General features: G+C 35.8%; 2 protein-coding genes and 2 long non-coding RNA genes across 7 annotated transcripts; 3 read left to right on the top strand and 1 right to left on the bottom strand.

Annotated features, from left to right (window-relative positions):
- Positions 1-1443: 1443 nt before the first annotated feature.
- On the bottom strand, positions 1444-10921 carry LOC106300771. 3 transcript variants are annotated; one of them, XR_001262073.1, is made up of 6 exons: positions 10505-10921; positions 10371-10426; positions 10157-10266; positions 9892-10061; positions 9405-9586; positions 1444-1997 (listed from the first exon to the last, which is right to left on the bottom strand). It is a non-coding gene; the product is annotated as an uncharacterized LOC106300771 (long non-coding RNA). The 3 variants fall into 3 exon arrangements; XR_001262072.1 differs by having other exon boundaries at positions 9892-10048; positions 10505-10920; XR_001262074.1 differs by having other exon boundaries at positions 9405-9459; positions 9892-10048; positions 10505-10918.
- A 1892-nt stretch (positions 10922-12813) lies between these two features.
- On the top strand, positions 12814-13539 carry LOC106298825. 2 transcript variants are annotated; one of them, XR_001261574.1, is made up of 3 exons: positions 12814-12941; positions 13057-13153; positions 13238-13539. It is a non-coding gene; the product is annotated as an uncharacterized LOC106298825 (long non-coding RNA). The 2 variants fall into 2 exon arrangements; XR_001261573.1 differs by having other exon boundaries at positions 12817-13153.
- A 1950-nt stretch (positions 13540-15489) lies between these two features.
- On the top strand, positions 15490-18381 carry LOC106299921 (probable disease resistance protein At1g15890). The gene has a single exon (XM_013735936.1). The coding sequence runs from the start codon at positions 15616-15618 to the stop codon at positions 18190-18192; it is 2577 nt and encodes an 858-aa protein (XP_013591390.1). The 5' UTR covers positions 15490-15615; the 3' UTR covers positions 18193-18381.
- Positions 18382-19670: 1289 nt separating this feature from the next.
- Positions 19671-21797, top strand: LOC106299231 (glycolipid transfer protein 1-like). Its single transcript, XM_013735352.1, has 7 exons — positions 19671-19763; positions 20088-20223; positions 20391-20446; positions 20918-21048; positions 21141-21276; positions 21392-21523; positions 21606-21797. Exons 2-7 carry the CDS (start codon positions 20106-20108, stop codon positions 21639-21641), a joined length of 609 nt encoding a protein of 202 aa, XP_013590806.1. The 5' UTR covers positions 19671-19763; positions 20088-20105; the 3' UTR covers positions 21642-21797.
- The last annotated feature ends 454 nt before the right edge of the window (positions 21798-22251 follow it).

The raw sequence follows: 22251 nt of genomic DNA, 5'->3' as shown, positions 1-22251 counted from the left end.
ACAGCTCCAAACGACTTGAAACCACCTCCATTGTAAACCTAACTCAAAAGATATCTTTAAGACCTTCATCCATGCTTGTCTTTCACATGTTCGGTTCAAGACTCCTCGAAAGCTCCTTTTGTGCTCTAATCACCTCCAAAACTCCAAACAATTCATCCAACACCTACAAGATGCAAATGTACATGCAATAGACTCTAAATGCAAATAAATGTAAGGTTAATGCATGAATATATATGAAATAACAAAGCTAAAACTATGCAAAATCACAACACATCAACTTACCAGTAAGTCGTCTATGGGTAAACAAAAATTTCAATATTTTATTAAAGTTAGACGACTTATTTGCAAGTCTTCTCAGGTTAGTTTGCAATTCGAAAAAGAAACTTAAATATTTAACTTTACCCAGACGACTTACTTGAAAGTCGTCCAGGCAGACGACTTACGAGAAAGTCGTCTGAGATAAGTCGTCTTTGCTTATCCTAGACGACTTCAAGTAAGTAGGACGACTTTCAAGTAAGTCGTCTTACTTGACGACTTCCGCGTAAGTCGTCTGGGAAAAGTTAAATATTTAAGTTTTATTTTCCAATTGCAAAAGTAACCTGAGACGACTTACAGATAAGTCGTCTAGCTTTAATAAAATATTGAAATTTTTGTTTTCTCGGAGACGACTTACTGATAAGTCGTCCAGGAAAAGTCAAATATCTGACACAATTCGGTCAAATGCAAAACTAACCCGTTTATTCGTCTCTTACCAGTAAGTCGTCTAGGGTATTCTATAGTTTTTTTTTTAACAAACAAAGATAACGACTTACAAATAAGTCGTCTGTTTGACCAGAAGACTTACCCGTAAGTCTTCTACGAGAACAGATCTGGAAAAAATTTCAATTTCATACCTTAAACTAGTGAGATGACTTCCTTAGCACACAGAGTCTTCTCCAACCACCCAGAATCTCAAACGAAAGTAACCCACCAAGAATAGTATGCTTGAATGGCTCTATCAACCATAAAAAAAATTTGAATCAAAAGCTTGAGTTTTTTTGGATGAATATGGAGGCAAAGTGAAAGAGATGTTGTTTTTAGTTCATAACAAGTGAGAAAGAGGGAGTGTAAATCGATTTGAGGTGCATTAAGAGCTTCAAATTGGTTGTTCATGGTAGTTGGTGTATTGATTGTAATGGTAATCTTGTAAATACTTGAAGATTATGAGGTTGAGAGAGTAAAAATGCCATTTTCGAAAAGAAAAAAAAAACTAATGGCATTTTCGTGAATAATATGAATTTGTGGGGTGAATAGGACAAAAGAAAAATCCAAGAAAAGCATGGGTTAGTTTTAGGTTTGACTTTGAATTTTGAGTTAATCTTGCAAAAAGCCCAATGTAATATATAGAAAGTTTGTGAAACATAGGATATATTTTTTGGCCAAGTTGTCTAGACAATAGACATGTAATGGTAACTCCCAAGCACAAACTGGATTTTATTAGAACCCACGGTAAACGTTATGGTTTTGTCATAGAGACTACGTACATGATTCGCAACAGAACAAAAGAAGACAACACCGTGACACTTGAAGAAGATTCAGAGAACTTTCTGCTTGCTTCAGCAGTTGAAGTAGCAAAAACATGCGAACTGAGCATGACAAGCCCCGTGTGAAGCCCGTTCCCATCTCTTAAACTGAATGTCACAGCCGCGAGTGTTGCCACAAAATCCTGTCCATGTCTGGCTTCGCCTCTGGCAAACTCTTCCTTCCACCATCATCACCTCTGAAAAATTTCTCAAAACAAAAGATATAAAAAATGTAAAAAGGGTGACTAGAGATACCAAGTTGAGCAGTGGAGTGATCTTATCAGTTGAAGCGATGAGAAAGATGGATAGGCAAAGCAAGAGCAAACGTGTTTAAGAAGAAGGCATGATCTTCTTCATGTCCATGAATAACGCAGTGATCTGATGCTTTCTCTTGTGAAGGTTTGACACTTTTACCTTAGATGAAGATGATTCAGGCTGCAAAGACAAATGTGAACAAGAAAACATATGAAAGTCAATACAATGAATTCAAGTTCGATATGAAATCAAATAGCTCCTCTCTATCTCTATAAAATCAATACAAAGAAGTTGTGCAGTAATACATAAACTTGACATTGGCAGCCACAAGCTGAAGATGAATTCACAAATCCTAATCTGTTTATCTTCATCAGTTAAAACTTCAGGCTTATCTCCAACTGCAGACTTTTCCCAAATAATCATCACCCAATTAAAATCACATAACCAGAGCAATCACAAATACCAAGTTCTTGCAGCAAAAGAGTATCCAAGGAAGAGCAAAGAGTTAGAAGCTGAACAAATCATAACCATTTGTTGAAGATGGCATGTTGATCATGACGGCATGTCCACAGAGACTTAACCACATTCAAATATTTTTTTAAAGCTTAACCACATTCAAATATTTTCTTATGTCAAATCTAAAATATTGTATAATTTACATTTTTAATATTTCCAAATATCAAACATGTATTCAATTTATATTCAATCTAACCCGTATGTTCTCTAGAGTCTATAGAAAAAAACAAGGTAGCATCTATGGCTTCACGACAACCTGGGAAGAGAAAGCGTACACCAGCTAACTCAGTGGACGTTAGGGGTCACACTCCACTCCAATATATTGCTTACCATAACATTTTTAACATCATGTTAACCTTTAATCATGTAGCACAAACATCTGGAGATCGCACAAGCACTGAAGAAGCAAAAACTAAGAGAGCGAGAGAAGAATCATCTACACTTCACGCACAAAATCCCTTGCTAGCATGTTATCATTGTAAGAACTGTTTACAACAAATTTCCACCCAAAATTGAAGTAATTTGAAATTCACTAATTTACTTGCATGCAAATAATTTTTCATAGGTGGGTGCGACATATGTGCCAAATTCGGTACGTTACTAAAACTGATTATGGCCAAACATTGTGGCCAAAACTGATTATGGCCAAACATTGTGGCCAAAACTGATTATTTAATCCAAATGTCCTACAGTCTCACAGAAGAATGCACGTTCAATGCGAAAATCGGCCATGCTTTCACAACAATGGCGAAAGCGAGATAGGCAAGGAAATATTCAAGCAACAGGTTTAACACCTCAAATTACACAGAATTCAGTTTCTTCCTCAGCAACCAAAACAGGTACAATATACTTACGCAGACCTCTTCTAAATTGTCATATCAGATCAAGACATGAGCACATGTTCCTCTACTTCTCATGCAGTTTCACAACAAAAGCTAAGGACCATGCCTAAAAAATATTATGACTGTAAGTTACTTATTACATACCTTTCTTTATTTTAAAAATATTTTGACTGCAATTTACTGACAATCTGTGTTTAAAAAGGCGCATGGCGCTCCATGGCGATGAAGTATGTGCCTTGCGCCTTGCGCCAAGGCGCATCGAGGCGCTCGCCTTGAAGACCACTTGAAACTGTGATTAAAAAAAAAACTAAATTACTATGATGATGAACATGCAAATAAAGCATTCAATTACGTAAAAAACATGCAAACACAAACTATACCATAAAGAGCAATAAAATACATGTTAAAAATGAATTTCAATATATATTAGATTTGTTTCAGTTACAAACAAAGATTATACATCAACTTGATCACAGGAGTCCTCAAGCTACAATATACTAGTAAGCGTCAATTACGTAAGCGTCAATCACTTACTGTATAAAAGAAAAGAAGCACCAAAATTACAGAGATAAACAATCGCAGTGCATTCTAGACTGTAACCAAGAAACCCAAGTAGTCATAATAATAAGAAGAAGAACCTATGAGACTAGAGAAGAGTAGATAATACTCTAACCTTAAGCAAAACACTGTGAGATCTATGTTTTGTGAGAATTTTTGACGTTTAGTTTTAACTTTGAAGAGGGAGCTAGGGTTTTGATGAGTATTTTTGACGTTTTGTTATAAGATTGGTGAATTAGTTAAAGCAGGGTTTGGTTTCGTACCTGGTTTAGTGTCGGTTAACATAGGGTCTCCAAGGCGCGCCTTTGCATCGCCTTTGAAGGCACCGCTTTATGTCCAAAGCGCACTAGGCGAGCGCCTTAGGGACCATACCCTCGCCTGGGATGTGCATGGCGATGGAGCTATCGCCTGAGTGCGCCTTGCGCCTTGGCGCATAAGGCGAGCGCCTTTTTAAACACAGCTGACAATGAATGGAAAAAAACAGGTGGATGTACAATGTGCTCTGAATACGGTAACATTACTATTATCAAGCAAACTTAACTTCCAAAATAGATCATTACTCAACTTATTTACATAGCAAACCAGAAAATTAATTCTGTCCTCGCATTCATGCTACAGTTAGGAGCAAGAACACTCGAGCTATGAGACGAGCCATAATTCAATCCAAGAGATTATCAAAAAACAAGGTCAGCTAACATTTGAAAATTCTTATTGAGAATTATGTGTCAAAACTAACACACACAACAAAAATACATATATCCAGATCAAACATCCACCAGTACACAAGTATTGTCACGTGCAGAAGTTAAAATAAGGAAAGGTTTGTCTTCACAATACTTACATATACAATAACACAACATCAAAATAACAGTTTCTGCATTATTTCAGGGTTGATGGCAAAAGAGAATCTCATCTTAGAATGCACATATTGCAAAGCTTTGGTATGGTATTCAGAAAGCTCTGGAACTGATGTTAGAACAGGAGAGCCTACTTACACAGTATGCTGCCAGCAAGGACGAGTCAAACTCCCGCCACTGAAAGACCCACCTGATTATCTGCAAAGCCTTCCTGCCAATAGTACTCCTTTCCGTAACAACATCCGTGTTTACAACTCAATGCTCGCATTCACGTCTGTGGGAGCTAGTATAGATCACAGCATCACATCTGAAAACGGACCCCCGGCTTACCGAATACATGGTCAGCTTTTCCATCGTATAGGATCTCTCATCCCCATGCCCGGTAAACCACCTCAATTCCTACAAATGTGGATTGTCGATACTGATAATGAGGTCACTAACCGCATGAAAACGATGACAAGGAGAAAGCCATCAGAAGCCCTTGAAGAAGATATAATCACCGGTTTAACTAACATGCTCGATGAAAACAACTATTTGTCCAAGTTTTTCCGGAAGGCGCGAGACCTGTACAAATCAAATGAGTGCCAATACTTGACAATAAGGTTGGTTGGTCAGAAAGGGAAAGGTAGACAATATGATCTTCCACAAATCAGCGAAGTTGCAGGGTTAATTCTGGGTGACGTAACAGCAACCGTAGGCTATCGAGATGTGGTGCTGGAATTGCAATCAAACCAATTGCAAGAAATCAGGGACGACCACCCTCTATTTATGAGCTTACAATACCCACTTCTCTTTCCATATGGATAATATGGTTTTCACACAGAGATCCCCCATGCTGTAACACAGAATGGCGAGACAAGAAGGACGTTTATTAGTGTACGGGAATATTATGCATATCAAATGCATACAAGACTTTCTGAATGAATGACCATTATAAAAGGGGGTCGTCTCCTACATCAATATGTAGTAGACGCATACACAGTAATTGAGCAAGAACGACTACAGTGGATTAGAAACAATCAAGATCAGTTAAGGGCAGATCTATACAATAATGTATTTTATCAGTAGGCAAAGGTCTGACCGATGCGAAACAACTTGGGAAGAGGATAATATTACCATCGAGTTTCACTGGAGGCCCACGATACATGATAGAAAAATATCATGATGCCATGGCAATCTGTCGGACATATGGAAATCCTAACTTGTTTATTACCATGACCGCTAACCCAAATTGGCCAGATATTAAAGATCATCTCACAAAATATGGTGGGTTAGCTGGAAATGACCGACCAGACATTGAGTGTCGTGTTTTCAAAATGAAACTCGACCAGCTCTTTAAAGATCTTGAGAAAGGCACCTTCTTCAGTCCCTACATTGCAGGTACTCTTACATAATCTATCATTAATAACTTAACTTCCCTCCCATATATTACACACCTAACTATTGCCTTCTTTCGTACAGTAATATATACAATAGAATTTCAGAAACGTGGATTGCCACATGCACACATGCTCTTATGGTTGGAAAATGCACCTAAAATACCATCGACCTCAGACATTAATGCAATCATCTCAGCCGAACTACCAAACAAAACAGATGACCCAGTCTGGTTTGCTCTTGTGGAAAGACACATGATGCATGGGCCATGTGGAAAGGATATGCCATCGTCTCCATGCATGTCCAACCAGGTATGCAGCAAAAAATATCCACGCAGATATACTGACTCCACAACCATAGACAAATCCGGCTATATTATCTACCGTCGCCGACAAGAAGATCCCAATTTCGTCCTCGAAGGGAAAACAAGATTAGATAATCGATTTGTCATACCTCACAACATCGATATCTTGAAAAAATATGAGTCGCACATAAACGTGGAGTGGTGCAACACAACAAACGCTATCAAATACCTTTTCAAGTATATTACAAAGGGAGTGGATAAAGCTACTGTTCTGATTGAAAAAGGAAAGGAGAAGTTAAAAAATGACAGAGACACAGAACATGTTGTCTACGAAAGGGACGAAATACAAGAGTTTATAGACTCTTGATATTTATCAGCATGTGAATCAATGTGGCGTACATTCGCGTTTCATATTCACAAACGCAAACCAGCGGTCCAGAAGCTAATAATTCATTTAGAAAACCAGCAAAGCATCTCTTACAGACGCACAGCTGATCTTGGCCGCGTCCTGTGTAGATATGGTATTGAGAAAACCATGTTCACTGAATGGATGGGTATGAATGCAAAGTGTCCAGAGGCAAGGAAGCTGCTGTATGTTGAATTCCCAAAATACTGTGTGGAACAGTGATGCCAAAGTATGGCATACAAGGAAGCAGGGGGATACAATAGGCAGAATAATTACCATCCACCCTTATGCTGGTGATTTATACTATCTCAGAATTTTGGTAAATATCATAAGAGGAGCAACAAGCTTTGAAGACTTTTATAAAGTTAATGGTGAGGTGAAAGAGACTTTGAAAGAAGCATGTCGTGCTAGAGGACTACTTGAAAATGATAAGGAATGACACAAATCAATGGATCAAGCAAGTAATTGGGCTACTCCTCATCAGCTACGTCATATGTTTGTCACTCTCCTCATATATTGCGAGGTCAGCAACCCATTAGGTTTGTGGGAACATTGTTGGAAATTATTATCTGAAGACATACTTAAAAAGAAACAAAGAGAGTTCGGGTTCGACCAGAAAAAGACTTATGATGCAGTCCTAAATTCAATAGACAACAATCTTGGACAGTTTTTCTTCCTCAATGGTGCTGGTGGAACAGGTAAAACATTTCTTTACAAAACTATCATCTCCAAGCTTAGATCTATCAAAAAAGTGGTACTGCCAGTCGCTTCATCGGGTATTGTAGCACTGCTACTACCTGGCAGGAGAACCGCTCATTCAAGATTCAAGATACCCTTACAACTAAATGAGGACACAATGTGTGAAATAAAACCCGGCACAATGCTTGCAGAATTGCTACTCAAAACTGATCTAATAATATGAGATGAAGCACCTATGTCTCATCGTCGCATGTTTGAAGCCCTAGATAGAACTCTAAGGGATATTCTTTCTGCAAAAGACCCATCCGCAAGCAATAAACTATTTGGGGGAATAACTGTACTACTAGGAGGAGATTTCAGACAAATACTTCCAGTTATACCACAGGGAACACGAGCAGATACAGTTCTAGCATCAATAAGTCAATCATATTTGTGGAATGAATGCAGTGTGTACGTCCTACATGAGAACATGCGCTTACAACAGTCAGAAAAAAATTTTGCAGAATGGTTAGTAAGTGTCGGAGATGGAACAGCACCAAAAGCAGACAAACTTATAGACAACAAAGATAACCAATGGGAGATTGTGGCTGTTGAGAATCGGTTTATGATGCAGCCTTCCAGAGATCCACTTCATCAAATTGCAGATGCAGCAGATGTGTTGTGTAATAATTCCAAGACACCTATAGACTATTTAACTGAAACAGCAATCATCACACCCCGAAACGAAACAGTCGATGAGATAAATAATTATATGTTATCTCAAGCACCTGGAGAAGCTAGAGAATACTTAAGCTACGACAGCATAGAAAAGGCAGATACAATCGGGCTTCACTATAAAACAATGTATCCCCCGGAGTACTTGAACTGCTTAGAATTTCCAGGCTTGCCCAAACATAAGCTTGTCCTAAAAGTAGGCATCCCAGCTATGCTGCTGAGAAACATCAACCAAAAAGAAGGTCTCTGCAATGGGACAAGACTAATCGTGACTCATATGGCAGAACGAGCTATCGAAGGTGAAATAGTCACAGGTACACATGTTGGTAAAAGAGTCTCACTCCCAAGAATCATTTTATCTCCAATAGTCTCAGACCACCCATTCATACTTAAGAGAAGACAATTTCCAATAAGAGTATGCTATGCAATGACCATAAACAAAAGCCAAGGACAAAGCTTGAAATCAGTTATTCTATATTTGCCTAAACCAGTTTTCAGTCATGGCCAGCTATACGTTGCTCTCTCAAGAGTAACATCACCTGAAGGCTTAAGTATTTTACAAGAAGAAAAAGACTCAGTGACTGGAGTGAATAACATCGTCTACAAAGAAATATTCAACAACATCCCTCAGTAGTAAGGTTTGCAAATCATAGACAAATCTATTTGTATATATATACACACAAAAAAATTATACCTGACTATTCACTATACAGGTTCTCAAATCTGACAAGTAAAGAGGAACAGAAGACCACACAACTGGTTGATCGCAGCAGAACACATAACTCAGCATACTGAGACCACATCAATCTAGGATACATTTATGTTATGAATTGTTTACCTTATAGTTTTTTATTTAATTAATACCTTGGTTGATGTTTAGTAATCGTTTTATATTAATCAGTGAGATTTTTGATAATATATGATTTAGGTTTTGAGTTTTGTCTTTTATAACTTTCTCATGAAATATACATAGATGGATTAGACAAATGAAGAAGGAATATTTTTGATGAGGCTGTAAAGTCTCAGAAACAAACGTTGAATGTTTGTTGTTAGAAGATTTATACGATGTCTTACACAAACATAAGGCTTTGTTTGTTTCAAACTATATCATTTGCTTCCAGACAATATGTAGGTCTCTATTATTTTTAACAACCATGAACTTTTGGAAAAGTTCTAAAATACGGTAATCACATATCTTTGCCTTTTTCAAATAATAACACCAAATCAATCAAACTCCGGTTTCAATCCTAACTACCGATAATTAGTTCCATTCGTAACTTCTAAAAATCTGGAAAATGGTTAATAGTAACTTACTGATTAAATTGTTGCAGAACAGTTGGAGAAAAGTCATCGCTTTGCTTCCTTATTTCTATCTCGATGAGCCATGTAATACACATATGGTCGTATAAAAGCAACAAAATAAACAGAATATATATCAGATTAAGTTATATATCCATGTTATCTGGTTGCTCTCCATGCTTTCCTATCCACAGAATCTAACCAATTCACACAAACATATAATTCAAATTACAAAGCCCTCATGTGTTCACTTAGTAAATTCTTTGACACACAAAATCGAAAATAAAGAATGACTAAAAGCAACAAAAAATAGCTATATATTACTCATCAATTAGAATTTTAGAAAAATTAATATTTTAGATTATTTGACATACAAAAACGAAAGTAATCTATATTTTGCTTTAATATTAAGAAGTGATTATTCATGGATGGCAAACAAACTCCTAAAACTAAAAGCAGACAATTTCCCAATGCTAAAGCTAAGAGTAGGCAATGGGTGTACCTGACTGTTTTGGCACCATAACTGGTCTTCTAAGGGTAATCTTTGAACATTCTTGGGAAGATCTGCCTCTAGACTTGGTGTCCATTAATTGTATGACCAAGACAGATGGATTCTTCGACCAGCTAGATCAGAAGAACAAGTCGAGCTCCATACTTTCCTGTCCACATTAACTTTCACAAGTGACGAGCACATATATGAATGCTCTGTAAATGGTGTCGCTGCATTAAAAGTTTGTTGCAGGAATGGTATACAGAGACTTACTAACCTCTTCGCCAGAAGTCAAATAGGATAGGGTGATCTGGCCAAATCTGCTGCAGTTGTGTGTCAAGCCAATGCATCAACAAACCATTTTGCAGGCTTCCCTTGAACTGTAGACTGAAAAATAAACTGGCTACACATGAATATACAAACCATTTTTTGCAAGACAGTCAACACCGAAATGCCTTTTTGTTTCACACTATCCTCAGAGATTCGCTTACCGAACATAACTGGCAGCAATATCAGACAAAAGAGCGACGCCAAGCTAACCAAAATGCTGCATACAAGAAAAGAGAACTCTAATAATCAACATCAAATTCATTTACGAGTTTGCAAAATTCAATAAACCAATTACCAAATCCAGAAATATTAGAACTTGATTCATGATCATGGTCATGATGAAGACAAGGCTCAAACCCACATAACCTCATATCCTCTTCCTCAACCAGCTCCTCCGGCAACTTCATCTTCACCACCTCATGATGATGATCGTGATCATGCAAGTGACTACACGCACCTCCGTCATGATGCACGTGATCCTCACACGCCGGCGTTGAGTGAGAGAGTCCGGTGTCTCTACGCACAGATCCAGAAACAGAATCACGAGTCTTATAGTTGAGAACGACATCTGATTGATCTAATGCAGGGAGCGGCGGTTTTTACAGCAGGCGCCTTCCATGGTGATGAAGCAGACGATGCAGAAGATGAGAATGATGATTCCGTGTATTACTCCGAAAGTGACCGCATCCCTTTTTTGTAAATTAATTAACTTTGAAAATCTTTTTCTTTATTTGTAATTTTAACCCTTTCTTTCTAAATAGCCAGAAAAGCCACATTTATGAGATTGGGTAGATGTGCACGTTCAAGTGTTTCGAACTTTTTTGGATTCTCAATTAAATTTCAGGTCAAATTCAATTATTTTTGTCATAATCAGATTTTAAGTTACAATCATAGATTTAACCACATTTCAATTTTATGTTATTATATATTTTTTATTATTTATCTGAAAAATATACAAAATATAATTATATAAGTACAAAAGAAATTACACAACAATTAGATATGATTCACGTAACAAAATAACAAAATTTTCATTAATCAATGGAAATCGGCACCACTCAAAAGATGATAAATATCAATGCAAATATCAGCATCATTCATAGAAAAACATATCAACATCATTCATAAAAGAACAGGTTTTTACAGGTTTTTGGGAAAATGCTGTTACAATTTTATAGTTTAGCTTAGTATTTTTTTTTTACAATTTTAACAAAAAATCAATTTTTTTTTTCAAAACAAGAAAAATAGTCTCGGGCGTAGCCCGGGTTAACCCTTAGTCAAATAATAAAAAATAGAGTTTTAAGAGTTTTAGTTAGCCTTTGGGTATATGATTAATTGGGGTTTTAAACCCTAACCCCTAAACATAAACTTCTAAATTTTAATATTTTCATAATATAGTTTTAATCTTAAATTTAAATTCAAAATTTAATCACTTTAAATATATAATTTCAAATTTAAATTCTAAACTTCAAACACTAAATCTTAAACCTACACTCCAAATCTGTTACCCTAAACTTAAACCTTGCATATATACAAAATCATAAATCTAATCTTTTCAAACTTATAATAAATTAGAAGTACTATTTTTTACTTTGACTTCTAAACCCTAAACATGCCCTAAACCCTAACTACAAACTCTAAACATTCCCTAAACCCTAACTACATTCTTCAAACCTTATATCCTGTTGAAATAATATCACTTTTTATTATTTAGTTTCACATCTTAAGTTTAAATTCAAATTCTAATATATATATTTTTTTTAAAATTGAAATATTTAGCCAAAACCTAATATTTTTTTACTAACTTCAAATTTTAAATTTAACCTCAAAGTCTAATAAATCTTAAATCTAAACACAAAATATAAGAAATATTTTCATTTAGATTTTATTATTTAAATATTTTAGTCAATCACACAACCAACAAATTTGAATACTAAATTTAGATTTCTAATTTTAAATTATGGTATCAGATTATTTTTAAAAAAGTTTTGTTTATCAGTATTTTAATTTTTTAAAAAAAATCTAATACTAATAAAAAATGCTAACTTTCATCATACCCTAAACCCTAAGTTTTGAATATTTCATCATAAAATCCAAAGATAACACAACAAGTAACATGGTAAAAAAAAAATTTATACTAGTAATAAATTATAATTTTTTTATTTTTCTACTTCAAGATCTAAACCCTAAACATGCCTTGAACTTCAACATCCAATACATAATAAACTTCAAAATGAACATTTGTAAAAAGTAATTACTAGAACAAAAGTATATTAAATTTTTACTTTTAATATTTAATCAATCACACAACATGTGGAATTTTTTATACAAATTTAGATTTCAAATTTTAAATTATAATACCAAATTATTTAAAGTTTTAGATAGTTTTATATTAATTATAAATAAATAAAAAGATAATTTGTATTGTTTATTTTGAACCATTGATAAGTTTAGATCAAAGATCCAAAATAACTCTTCTATCTATTCTCACCTTTTGTTTATATTGGTTAGGCGTGGATTACCATTTGCACCGTTAGATGGTATCGAATCAACGCTTGAGATTAATTGTTTTTAATTTGTTTTTTTAATTATTTTCCGAGATCTCGTTCTCGAGAGACGAGAGAAAGAGAGAGAGAGAGAAGAGATGGAGATGGTCGAGAGAGGAGAAGATGCGACGGCCGGTACTATCCTTTCTCACACCCTTGATTGAACCTCGTTAGGCGTCAGAGAAGGTGAACGGGTCTGATAGAGATGTGTCGGAGAAGACATGGGAAGAGGCTCGTCGGTTCGCCTGTCTATATCTCTCTCTCTCTGTGTTTTGAATCTGTTTTTTTTGTTCATGGGCAGAGCTGGTGGTCGTTAGCAGAGCAATATATGGTGGTATGCAGGACTGGAATTAATTACATACATGAATCTGTTTATATTCATGTGTGAACTTCTTCTGGTAACCATAGTTTTAGATTTTGTTGGTATGTTCTGTTTTTATGTTCATTGGAGCTCTGATAAATTGCAAATTTTGATGATTCAGGTGGTGGGAGTTTGAAGCGTCAATGGAATTGGAGTCGAGAAATATAGAAGAGAAGAGATGGAGTTGGTTCAGAGGCAAGGGAAGAGATACAGATAAGAAGTTTGATGGCGGTGGAAGAGTAAAGATTGATGCGGTTGACGGCGGCGAAGAGTTGGTGCAGAGATAGGATTTTTTTCTTTTTAGGTTAAGCTGGTTTAGTTTTTTTTTTTTAATTTCTAAACCGGGTTTATGTGTAAACCTTAGGTTAATCATGGTTTGGTTTAATGTTTTTAATTTGTTTATGGTTTAATGTATTCTTTAATTATTTGCATATTGATTTTAATCAATAAAATTTAATTTTTATATATGAATTAATTTTTAATTTTATTTTAATTAATTAAATTTTAATAAATTAATTTAACATTTTTTATTATTTTATTTTTGATTATAGCAAAATTACGGTTCTATTAAATGTTTTAATATAACAAAACTTAAACGCTACGATATCTCTATTATTTATTATAGCACATGAAAATACGCTACGATAAAGGGGAGGTTTATTATAGCTGCGGCTGTCTGAGCGTTTACAAAAACGCTACGAAAGCCCTATAGTAGCGTTTTTCGGGTGCTACCAATACCGATATTTCTTGTAGTGGCATTGAAGATGTCCGGCCGGTTCTCTCGCTTCAAAAAGAAAGTGTTTGAAGCTAGGCCTGAGCATTTTAACCTGAACCCGAAAATCCGAACCGGAACCGACTAAAAAATACCCGATCCGGAACCGAACTGAAAATTTACAAGTACATTTTGGGTCTAAATTTCTTTTACCCGAAAGAACCGGAACCGAAAGGAACCGACCCAGATAGACCCGGACCCGAAAAGACCTAACCCGAATAGACCCGACCCGATAAGAACCGATTTGTACCCGACTTAAAAACATGTATATCTAAAACTATGATTTTTTTTGTTCTATTTTATTTTATATTATTTTATGATTTTGTTGAAATATCTTTTGTTAACAATATTTGTTATTATCTTGTAACATTTTTTTAAGTAATATGAAGCTTTAAAATGTAAAATTTAGTGTTTAAAACTGTTTTATTTTAATTATTAATAGTTTCATTTAAGTTATTTTATAAAATTTTAGATATATATGACAAATATCAACTAAATTTGATCGCGTTGGGCATGCCATGTCCTTTTCAGATCCTAAATACCTGGATCCGACCAGGAACCGAGATGGACCCGAAAAATTACGGGTATTTTATAGATATTTTTAATTATAGACATAAACCGACCCGGACCCGAAAAGAACTGACCCGAACCCGACTCGAAAATTTCTAAGTACCTATTGGGTCTAAATATTTAGGACCCAAAAGATCCGGACCCGAAAGGAACCGGACCCGAAAGGAACCGGCTCGAACCCGACCCGAAGACCCGAACGTCCAGAAAGGAACCGGACCCGAAAGGAACCGGCTCGAACCCGACCCGAAGACCTGAACGTCTAAGCCTATTTGAAGCTATGGTGGTGTCTCTTGGTCGTTCTTCTTCTCTCATGTCCGTTAAAGGTGTGTATCAACTCATTTCCAAGCTAAAACCTTTCAAGAAGAAAACTTTTCAGGTTCCTTGGTTGTAAGCTAATCCTAAACTTTCTTGACATTTCAAGCTGCTAGCGGTTTTGAACCTAGTTTCTGTCTCAGAACCATTATTTGTGTTGTGTCTGGTCTAAACGAGTTTTTTATTTTTAAATAACTTAATGAGTTTTTATTAATAAAAATATTTAAAGAATAGAAAAATCTGTATTATATATACATAGTACATATCTTATAGTGCAAGTAATCATCCTTTTTTTTGAAATATCTAAAAGTAGTGGGTGATATACAACGATGTTGATTCAATGTCTGCACTGCAACCAAGGCCAATTCACATTTCGTTACACTAAATTGCTCTGGAAAAAAAACATAACAAATTCGATTGGAACGTAAAATCCCAAATCTTAATGAAAGTCCACAAGTGGTTAATATAATCGGGCTGTTGTACCTCATCTAATGTTAATATTATCTATTAGATGACAAAAAGTATTAAATTAAAGTCCACTAGTGGTTAATATAAATATATAATATGGCTGTTGTACCTCATCTCATGTTAATTAGATGACAAAAAGGAATTAAACTAAAGTCCACAAGTGGTTAATACTGTCTGGCTGTTATACCTCATCTCATGATAATATAATCCAAGTGTTCTTCATTATTATTGTTTATGGACTATTGGTGTAGAGTTATTGGTCTTCGCTGGTGGCTTTTCTCCCAATTCAATCAAAATTATTGGTGTTTCCTCTTTCTCTTGTTCATTAATCAAAACAGTGAGTTTGGGTTTGGTTTCTTCTGAAAGTTTGAGCAAAGATGGGAGGCTGTGTAGCACTAAATTTCTCATGTGATCAAGCGGTGAATCAAACCTGCAGCTGCTTATTTGGTAATAGAAATTACATTTATATGATGAAGGCTAATCTCGAGGCTCTGGAGACAGCTAGGCAAAAACTTCAAGAAAGGCGAGAGGATCTGTTAATAAGAGTTTCCATAGAAGAAGGTAGAGGTTTGGAGCGGCTACCTCAAGTTGAAGGATGGTTTTCAAGGGTAGCGAGTATTGACTCTCAGGTCAGTGATCTGCTTAAGGTTAAACCAACTGAAATCAAAAGATTGTGTATTTTTGGATATTTTTCCAAAAAATGCATATCAAGCTGTAAGTATGGTAAAGACGTATGGAAGAAGTTGGAAGAAGTTAAAGAGCTTCTGTCTGAAGGAGTTTTTGAAGAGTTGGCCGGAAAAAGACCTGCACCAAAGGTGGTGAAGAAAGTTATCCAAACAACAATAGGTTTGGATTCAATGGTTAGAAAGGCATGGGACAGCATCATGAAACCTGAACGAAGAACTTTAGGTATTTATGGCATGGGGGGAGTTGGGAAAACAACCCTCTTAGCTCGTATCAACAACAAATTCAACGAAGAGGTGAATGAACTTGATGTTGTGATATGGGTTGTGGTCTCTAAAGATTTGCAATACAACGGCATTCGGAATCAGATTCTAGGAAAATTACGTGTTGACAAGGACTGGGAAAAGGAAACAGAAGAGGAGAAAACATCTTCCATAGACAAAATCCTAGGAAGAAAGAAATTTATAGTGCTATTAGATGATCTGTGGAGCGAGGTAGATTTGGACAAGATTGGAGTTCCACGTCCAACTCAAGAAAATGGATCAAAGATAGTTTTCACCACTCGCTCAAAGGAAGTTTGCAGATACATGGAAGCTGATGATGAGTTAAAACTTAATGTTTTGTCAACGAATGAAGCGTGGGAACTGTTTCAAAATGTAGTTGGAGAAGTCTCATTAAAGCGGCATCCAGATATTCCCACACTTGCAAAAAAAATTTCTGAAAAATGTTATGGCTTGCCACTTGCACTCAATGTGATTGCGAAGGCCATGTCATGTAAAGAGGATGTACATGAATGGAGTCATGCAATTGATGTTCTCAATACATCTAGGCACAAGTTTCCAGGTATGGAAGAAAAGATTCTTTCAATTTTGAAGTTCAGCTATGATGGTTTAGAGGACGAAAAGGTGAAATCATGCTTCCTATATTGTTCTTTGTTCCCGGAAGATTATGAAATAAAGAAGGAGGAGTTGATAGAGTATTGGATCAACGAAGGATTTATAAATGGAAAGAGAGATGAAGATGGAAGTAACAACCAAGGTCATGTTATAATTGGTTCATTAGTTCGTGCGCATCTATTGATGGAGTTCGAAAAAGAATTCACACCCGCTGTGAAAATGCATGATGTGCTACGTGAAATGGCTCTTTGGGTAGGGTCTACGTTTGGAAAAGAGGAAGAAAAACAGTGCGTCAAAACCGGTGTGAAGCTAAGCTTTATACCAAAGGACATCAACTGGTCAGTTTTGAGAAGGATCTCATTGGTGAGTAATCAAATTGAACAGGTATCTTGCTGTCCCAAATGCCCCAACCTTTCGACTCTATTTCTCGGGGATAACAAGTTGGAGGGTATATCAGATAAATTCTTTAAGTTTATGCCAGCCCTTGTCGTCTTGGATCTTTCGCGTAACCGTGATCTTAGTGAATTGCCGGAAGGAATTCGCAGCTTGACTTCCTTGCGATACCTCAATTTATCACACACACGTATAAGTTCGTTATCGGTTGGTTTGAAGAGGTTGAGGAAACTAATAAGCCTAGACCTGGAGTTTACCTGGCTTGAAAGCATTGATGGAATAGGAACAAGCTTACCAAATCTTCAGGTGTTGAAACTATATCGTTCTCCTGTTTTTATTGATGCACGTTCAATTGAAGAGCTTCAACTTTTAGAGCACTTGAAGATTTTAACAGGAAGCGTGGTAGATGCTTTAATGTTGGAAAGTATCCAAAGAGTTGAGCGATTGGCGAGTTGTGTTCAACGCCTTTGGATTATCAATTTGTCTGCCAAGGTTGTAACATTTAACACGGTAGCTCTGGGTGGTCTTCGAGAACTTGATATTGAGTTGTCCGGAATCTCAGAGATAAAGATAGACTTGAAAAGCAAAGAGAAGGAAGATCTTCCATGTAACAGTTCTCCATGCTTCAAGCACCTCTCAAGTATTTTTTTACGCAGTTTGGAAGGTCCAAAAGAATTGACCTGGTTATTGTTTGCTCCAAATCTCAAGCATCTAGAGGTGGCATATTCAGGAAGCCTAGAAGAAATAATAAATAAGGAGAAGGGAATGCGTATTAGCAATGTGCATCCTGATATGATGGTTCCCTTTCAGAAGCTAGAATCCTTCAGTTTAAGGGGTTTGGATGAATTAAAGAGAATATGCTCAAATCCTCCAACTCTTCCATCCCTGAAAAAAATTGTTGTCGAACACTGCCGAAAGCTGCCGAAAGCTGCCACAGAGAGTTTCCGAGACATGAACAGGAATAATGAAGTTGATGAATGAGGCTCCGAAGCCCCGTCGCATATGTCATATGTGTGTGAGTGTATCCTCTCAGTTCTTAAACTTGGTTTGGTTTTATGTTCTTCTTTTACTTTAATGGCATTGTTGTCAAAGTTGTATTTCTCAAACCTGGAAACTTATCATTGTTGCATTTCCACTTCTCTCCAGTTTGTATCCATTTGGTACATTTTCCTCAAAGCTTTCATTTGTGTCTGTGTTCCAATTCATGCATCTCTAACGAAAAACCTCATTGTTAATAGTAAGAAAACGACAGTGGCTGAGCATTCGTCTTCTTCAGTTTCTGCAGCGGTTAAACTTCGTCAGCATCGGGTATCATGGTCGGCAAAAATTGCTATAATACTTGATTGATGCTCACAATGGCTGCGGGTTCTGAAGTTGGTTAATGGATTTTCTCCCTGCTTCCTTGAATTAAAGAGCTAGAACAAGCAAATATAGAGGGAAAGATAGTGCGTCTGACAAAACTTTGGGACTTTATATATGACTTTAAAGAAACGACGTCTCTGTTAAGAACTTAAGATACGTGTGCCCTCAAGTTGATTCAAATGTTCGATTTAATATCTAAGAGAGGGGAAAGTGTCGATTTAAACCCTAACAATTTTAGTGTGCCAAATACAATCCGAACAAATCAAAATACAATCCGATCAAACAATCAATATTAAATATGACTTTAACTCAATTATAATTCAAAAAATTAACCAAACATGCTTAAATCTAATTTTTTTAATATGTTCATTTTAAGACTCGAATATGTGTCTTGATACCCATTTAAAAGGGGCACACTAATCACTAAACTAAAGTAACTTTTGATATATTATTACAAATTTGAATTTATAGAAACTAATATACTTTTTCATCTTATCCAATTAAAATTTTGGTGATGATTGTTTCTGATTTATATAAATACATTAACATGTTTTTAATTATCATATAAACGCATATCTTACTAAAATACAAATAATCAAATATTTATACTTATACGAAATTAAATATACTTAAGACTTTGAAACTATTTATATAACATATTTCAACGTACACAAACATACAAACTTACGTCTAGGGCAAAATCTATTTCAGCTTCTGCCATTAACTAATTTCACTGGTCAACCAATTCTCCCAGCTCCATTTAACTGCATGCATATTAGCAGTAGCCTATCAACATGTGCGGAGTCGAGTGTTCTACAACCAAACACACAACATTTGTTCATAAATTTGAATTCAAATGAAAAGATGAAGCAACCAAAAGTAAATCCAAGGTTGCTTCAACGTCAAAGCAGAGTACAATTACTAGAGCCATGTCTTGTTACTGACGGCAAACGTTACAAGTAAAATTCTCATTTCAAATGCAATGAAACTGCGCCGTTTCGTCTTCACGTATGAAATGGGATATAATTGACAAATTAATAAATCCTAGGGATATTATCAGAAACTTCATTAAGGTTTGGGGTATAACAGAATCATTTGAAATTTATTTAACTCCATAGAGCGAAGAAGAAGAAACCTCGTTGACTCTAGCAGAATCTGATCCCACTTTTCTTTGATTCTCAGACCAAAAGGTACGATTTTTTTTTTTTTTTTTTTTTTGAACACTACCAAAAGGTACGATATTTCTCCTTTTTCGTGTTTCTAGTCCATTTTATTTCTCTGTGTTTGAGTTAATGTGTTTCTAAGTTTGATGACTTTTAGTTTCAGATCCTTTAGTGAATTGTTTATGAGTTTTGGGTTTTTGATGTTGACTGTCCTCATTGTTAACTTTGAGGAAGATATAATAGGTCACTGGATCATCGACTTTCCATTGTGTCATGTTATCCTGGTGTTGTGTCTAAACATGGAAATGTAATAATAATATCTGAGATTTCCTCTTTTGTTCTCGCTTTCAGTTCAGTCAAGAGTTGGAAATGGAAGGGACTGTGTTCACGCCTTGTTTGGAAGGAATGAAGCATGTCAAATCTGAACAAGGCGAGATGCTTACTATGCCTTTTCTTGACCTCTGCAAGACCCTCTTCCCTGTTTTAGGTAACGAAAGGATTATACTTTTCTGCTCTCTAAATGCTTCCGAATGGCGATTCTGACATTTTTGGATGATTGTTCATTGTTCTTCAGCAATATAAGCTCACGTGTATATCTTGTTCTGTTTACTTTTTAGTTGACTTCATTTATTTTTTTGGTTTCTGTTTTCCCAGATAAGTTTGGAGCTGCTATGACTATCGTGAAATCTGACATTAGTGGCAACATAACGGTAAAGTTTTGATACGTGACTATCGTTAGATAGATTAGTATATTTTACATTAAAAGTTTTGGTAATTTCTATTTAATAATTGGTTTTGAAGTTTTATTTTTTCTGTATTAGTATAAGAGGTTTCAGTATTCTATAAAGTTGTATTCCTATATATGGGTTTCATATGATTAATAATATACAAGCTTCAAGAATTAACTTAATCTCTAAGATAGATTATGTTAAAAGGAATTAAGCTTTTTGTTCATATCAAGTTCTCTTCTAGTTTCCATGATTTTGGTAATCATAGATCACAAATCCGTTTAGCATGCGTAGTACAAACCATTGGTAAAAGTGCATTGTCTCAGTTCTTACTCTTCTGACCTAGTAATGTGTAACTCTGATGTAGAGAAAATGTCCTGTACCTGCGTCACGACCTCTGTACATTGGATTGTTGTTTTACAATATAAAATTGTTTGTCTGTCTCTTCTGTAGAGGTTGGAGAAGAACTACTTGTCTGATCCAGAAAAGTACAAGTACTTGTACACCATTGTTCAAGGTGAAATTGAGTCAGGGACAGCAAAAGGATCGTCTAGTTGTACCAATGGTCTTCTCTGGTTAACCAGGTAAACAATATCGGCATGTAAACACAATACACACTTTTCTTACGAAAATGATTGCTTCTCAGAAACAGATAAACATATATTGATTCTTTCAGGGCAATGGATTTCTTAGTGGAGTTATGCCGCAACTTGGTAGCACATCAAGACTGGTCAATGTCACAAGCTTGTGGTGACTCGTACCAAAAAACACTGAAGAAATGGCACGGATGGTTCGCTAGCTCTACCTCTTCTGTACGAACTTTACTTGCGCCTTTATGTCACTCCTTTCACTGTTTGAACCACATTTTCTACAAACCGTGTCTCATTTTAATTTCCTGATAAATGGTAAACCTTTTCTTTTTATCAGATGGGTTTAAAGCTTGCTCCAGACAGGAAGAAGTTCATGGAGGTTACAGCTGGTTCTGGTGACATCAATGCTGACATGGAAAGGTTTTGCTCAGAGTTTGGTCCGTTCCTTCAAGAAAATCACAAATTTCTGGTAAACATGGACTTTAAAAACCTCAAATTATTGCAATGTCTTCAGATTTCATTCTGTTATTCTTGTTTTTATTTATTCGCAGGCTAGTGTTGGTATGGATGACATGAAAGCTGCTTAAGCCACCATATGTGTACTGCCTGTCTGGTTTAACTTTTCTTCTTTGGATTCTAAAACTTGTAGACCCTCCAAAAGAAACAGAATAGTATGTCCATTTCTATCTGAATGTTGTTCACTTTATACTATAAAGTTTATAGCTTACGAATTAATCTTCTCATTAGTCTTTCTTACGTAAATGTCTCAAATGTTTGCGGAGGTTATCTTATACAATAAAGTAGACTTGCCTCTCTCCTCATTAAGCCACGTCATCGAGGAGAATGAGGCTTTTGGCGACACGTGTCGGCACACTAACCACTCGCGATTTTCTGCATCCTGCCGGGTTTCTTTATTCTTTACTTTGAACTGGTTTTTTATTGATTTAAGCCCAAAATTATTAAAATTTTGTCGCTTTGTTTTGTCACTTATAGCTTAACGGGCCCTAAATGTATTGGCTTCTAATTTTCGTAAAGGTCTATAAGGGCATCGTATTACATTAATAATTTTGTATCCGTTAACGACATAGTTGTTAGGCCAAGGTCCATGAAAGTAATGCAGTCATATTACTATTTTCTGCGTAGCTACAGTCGTCTCTTCCAAGACGTTGCCCTAACGTTTCAACTCCACTAAATTTG

The sequence above is a fragment of the Brassica oleracea genome, chromosome C6, assembly GCF_000695525.1.
Source record: "Brassica oleracea var. oleracea cultivar TO1000 chromosome C6, BOL, whole genome shotgun sequence".
Lineage (NCBI taxonomy): Eukaryota > Viridiplantae > Streptophyta > Magnoliopsida > Brassicales > Brassicaceae > Brassica > Brassica oleracea.
The sequence above is the reverse complement of the archived record's forward strand: the minus strand, read 5'-3'. Positions and strand labels throughout refer to the sequence as shown.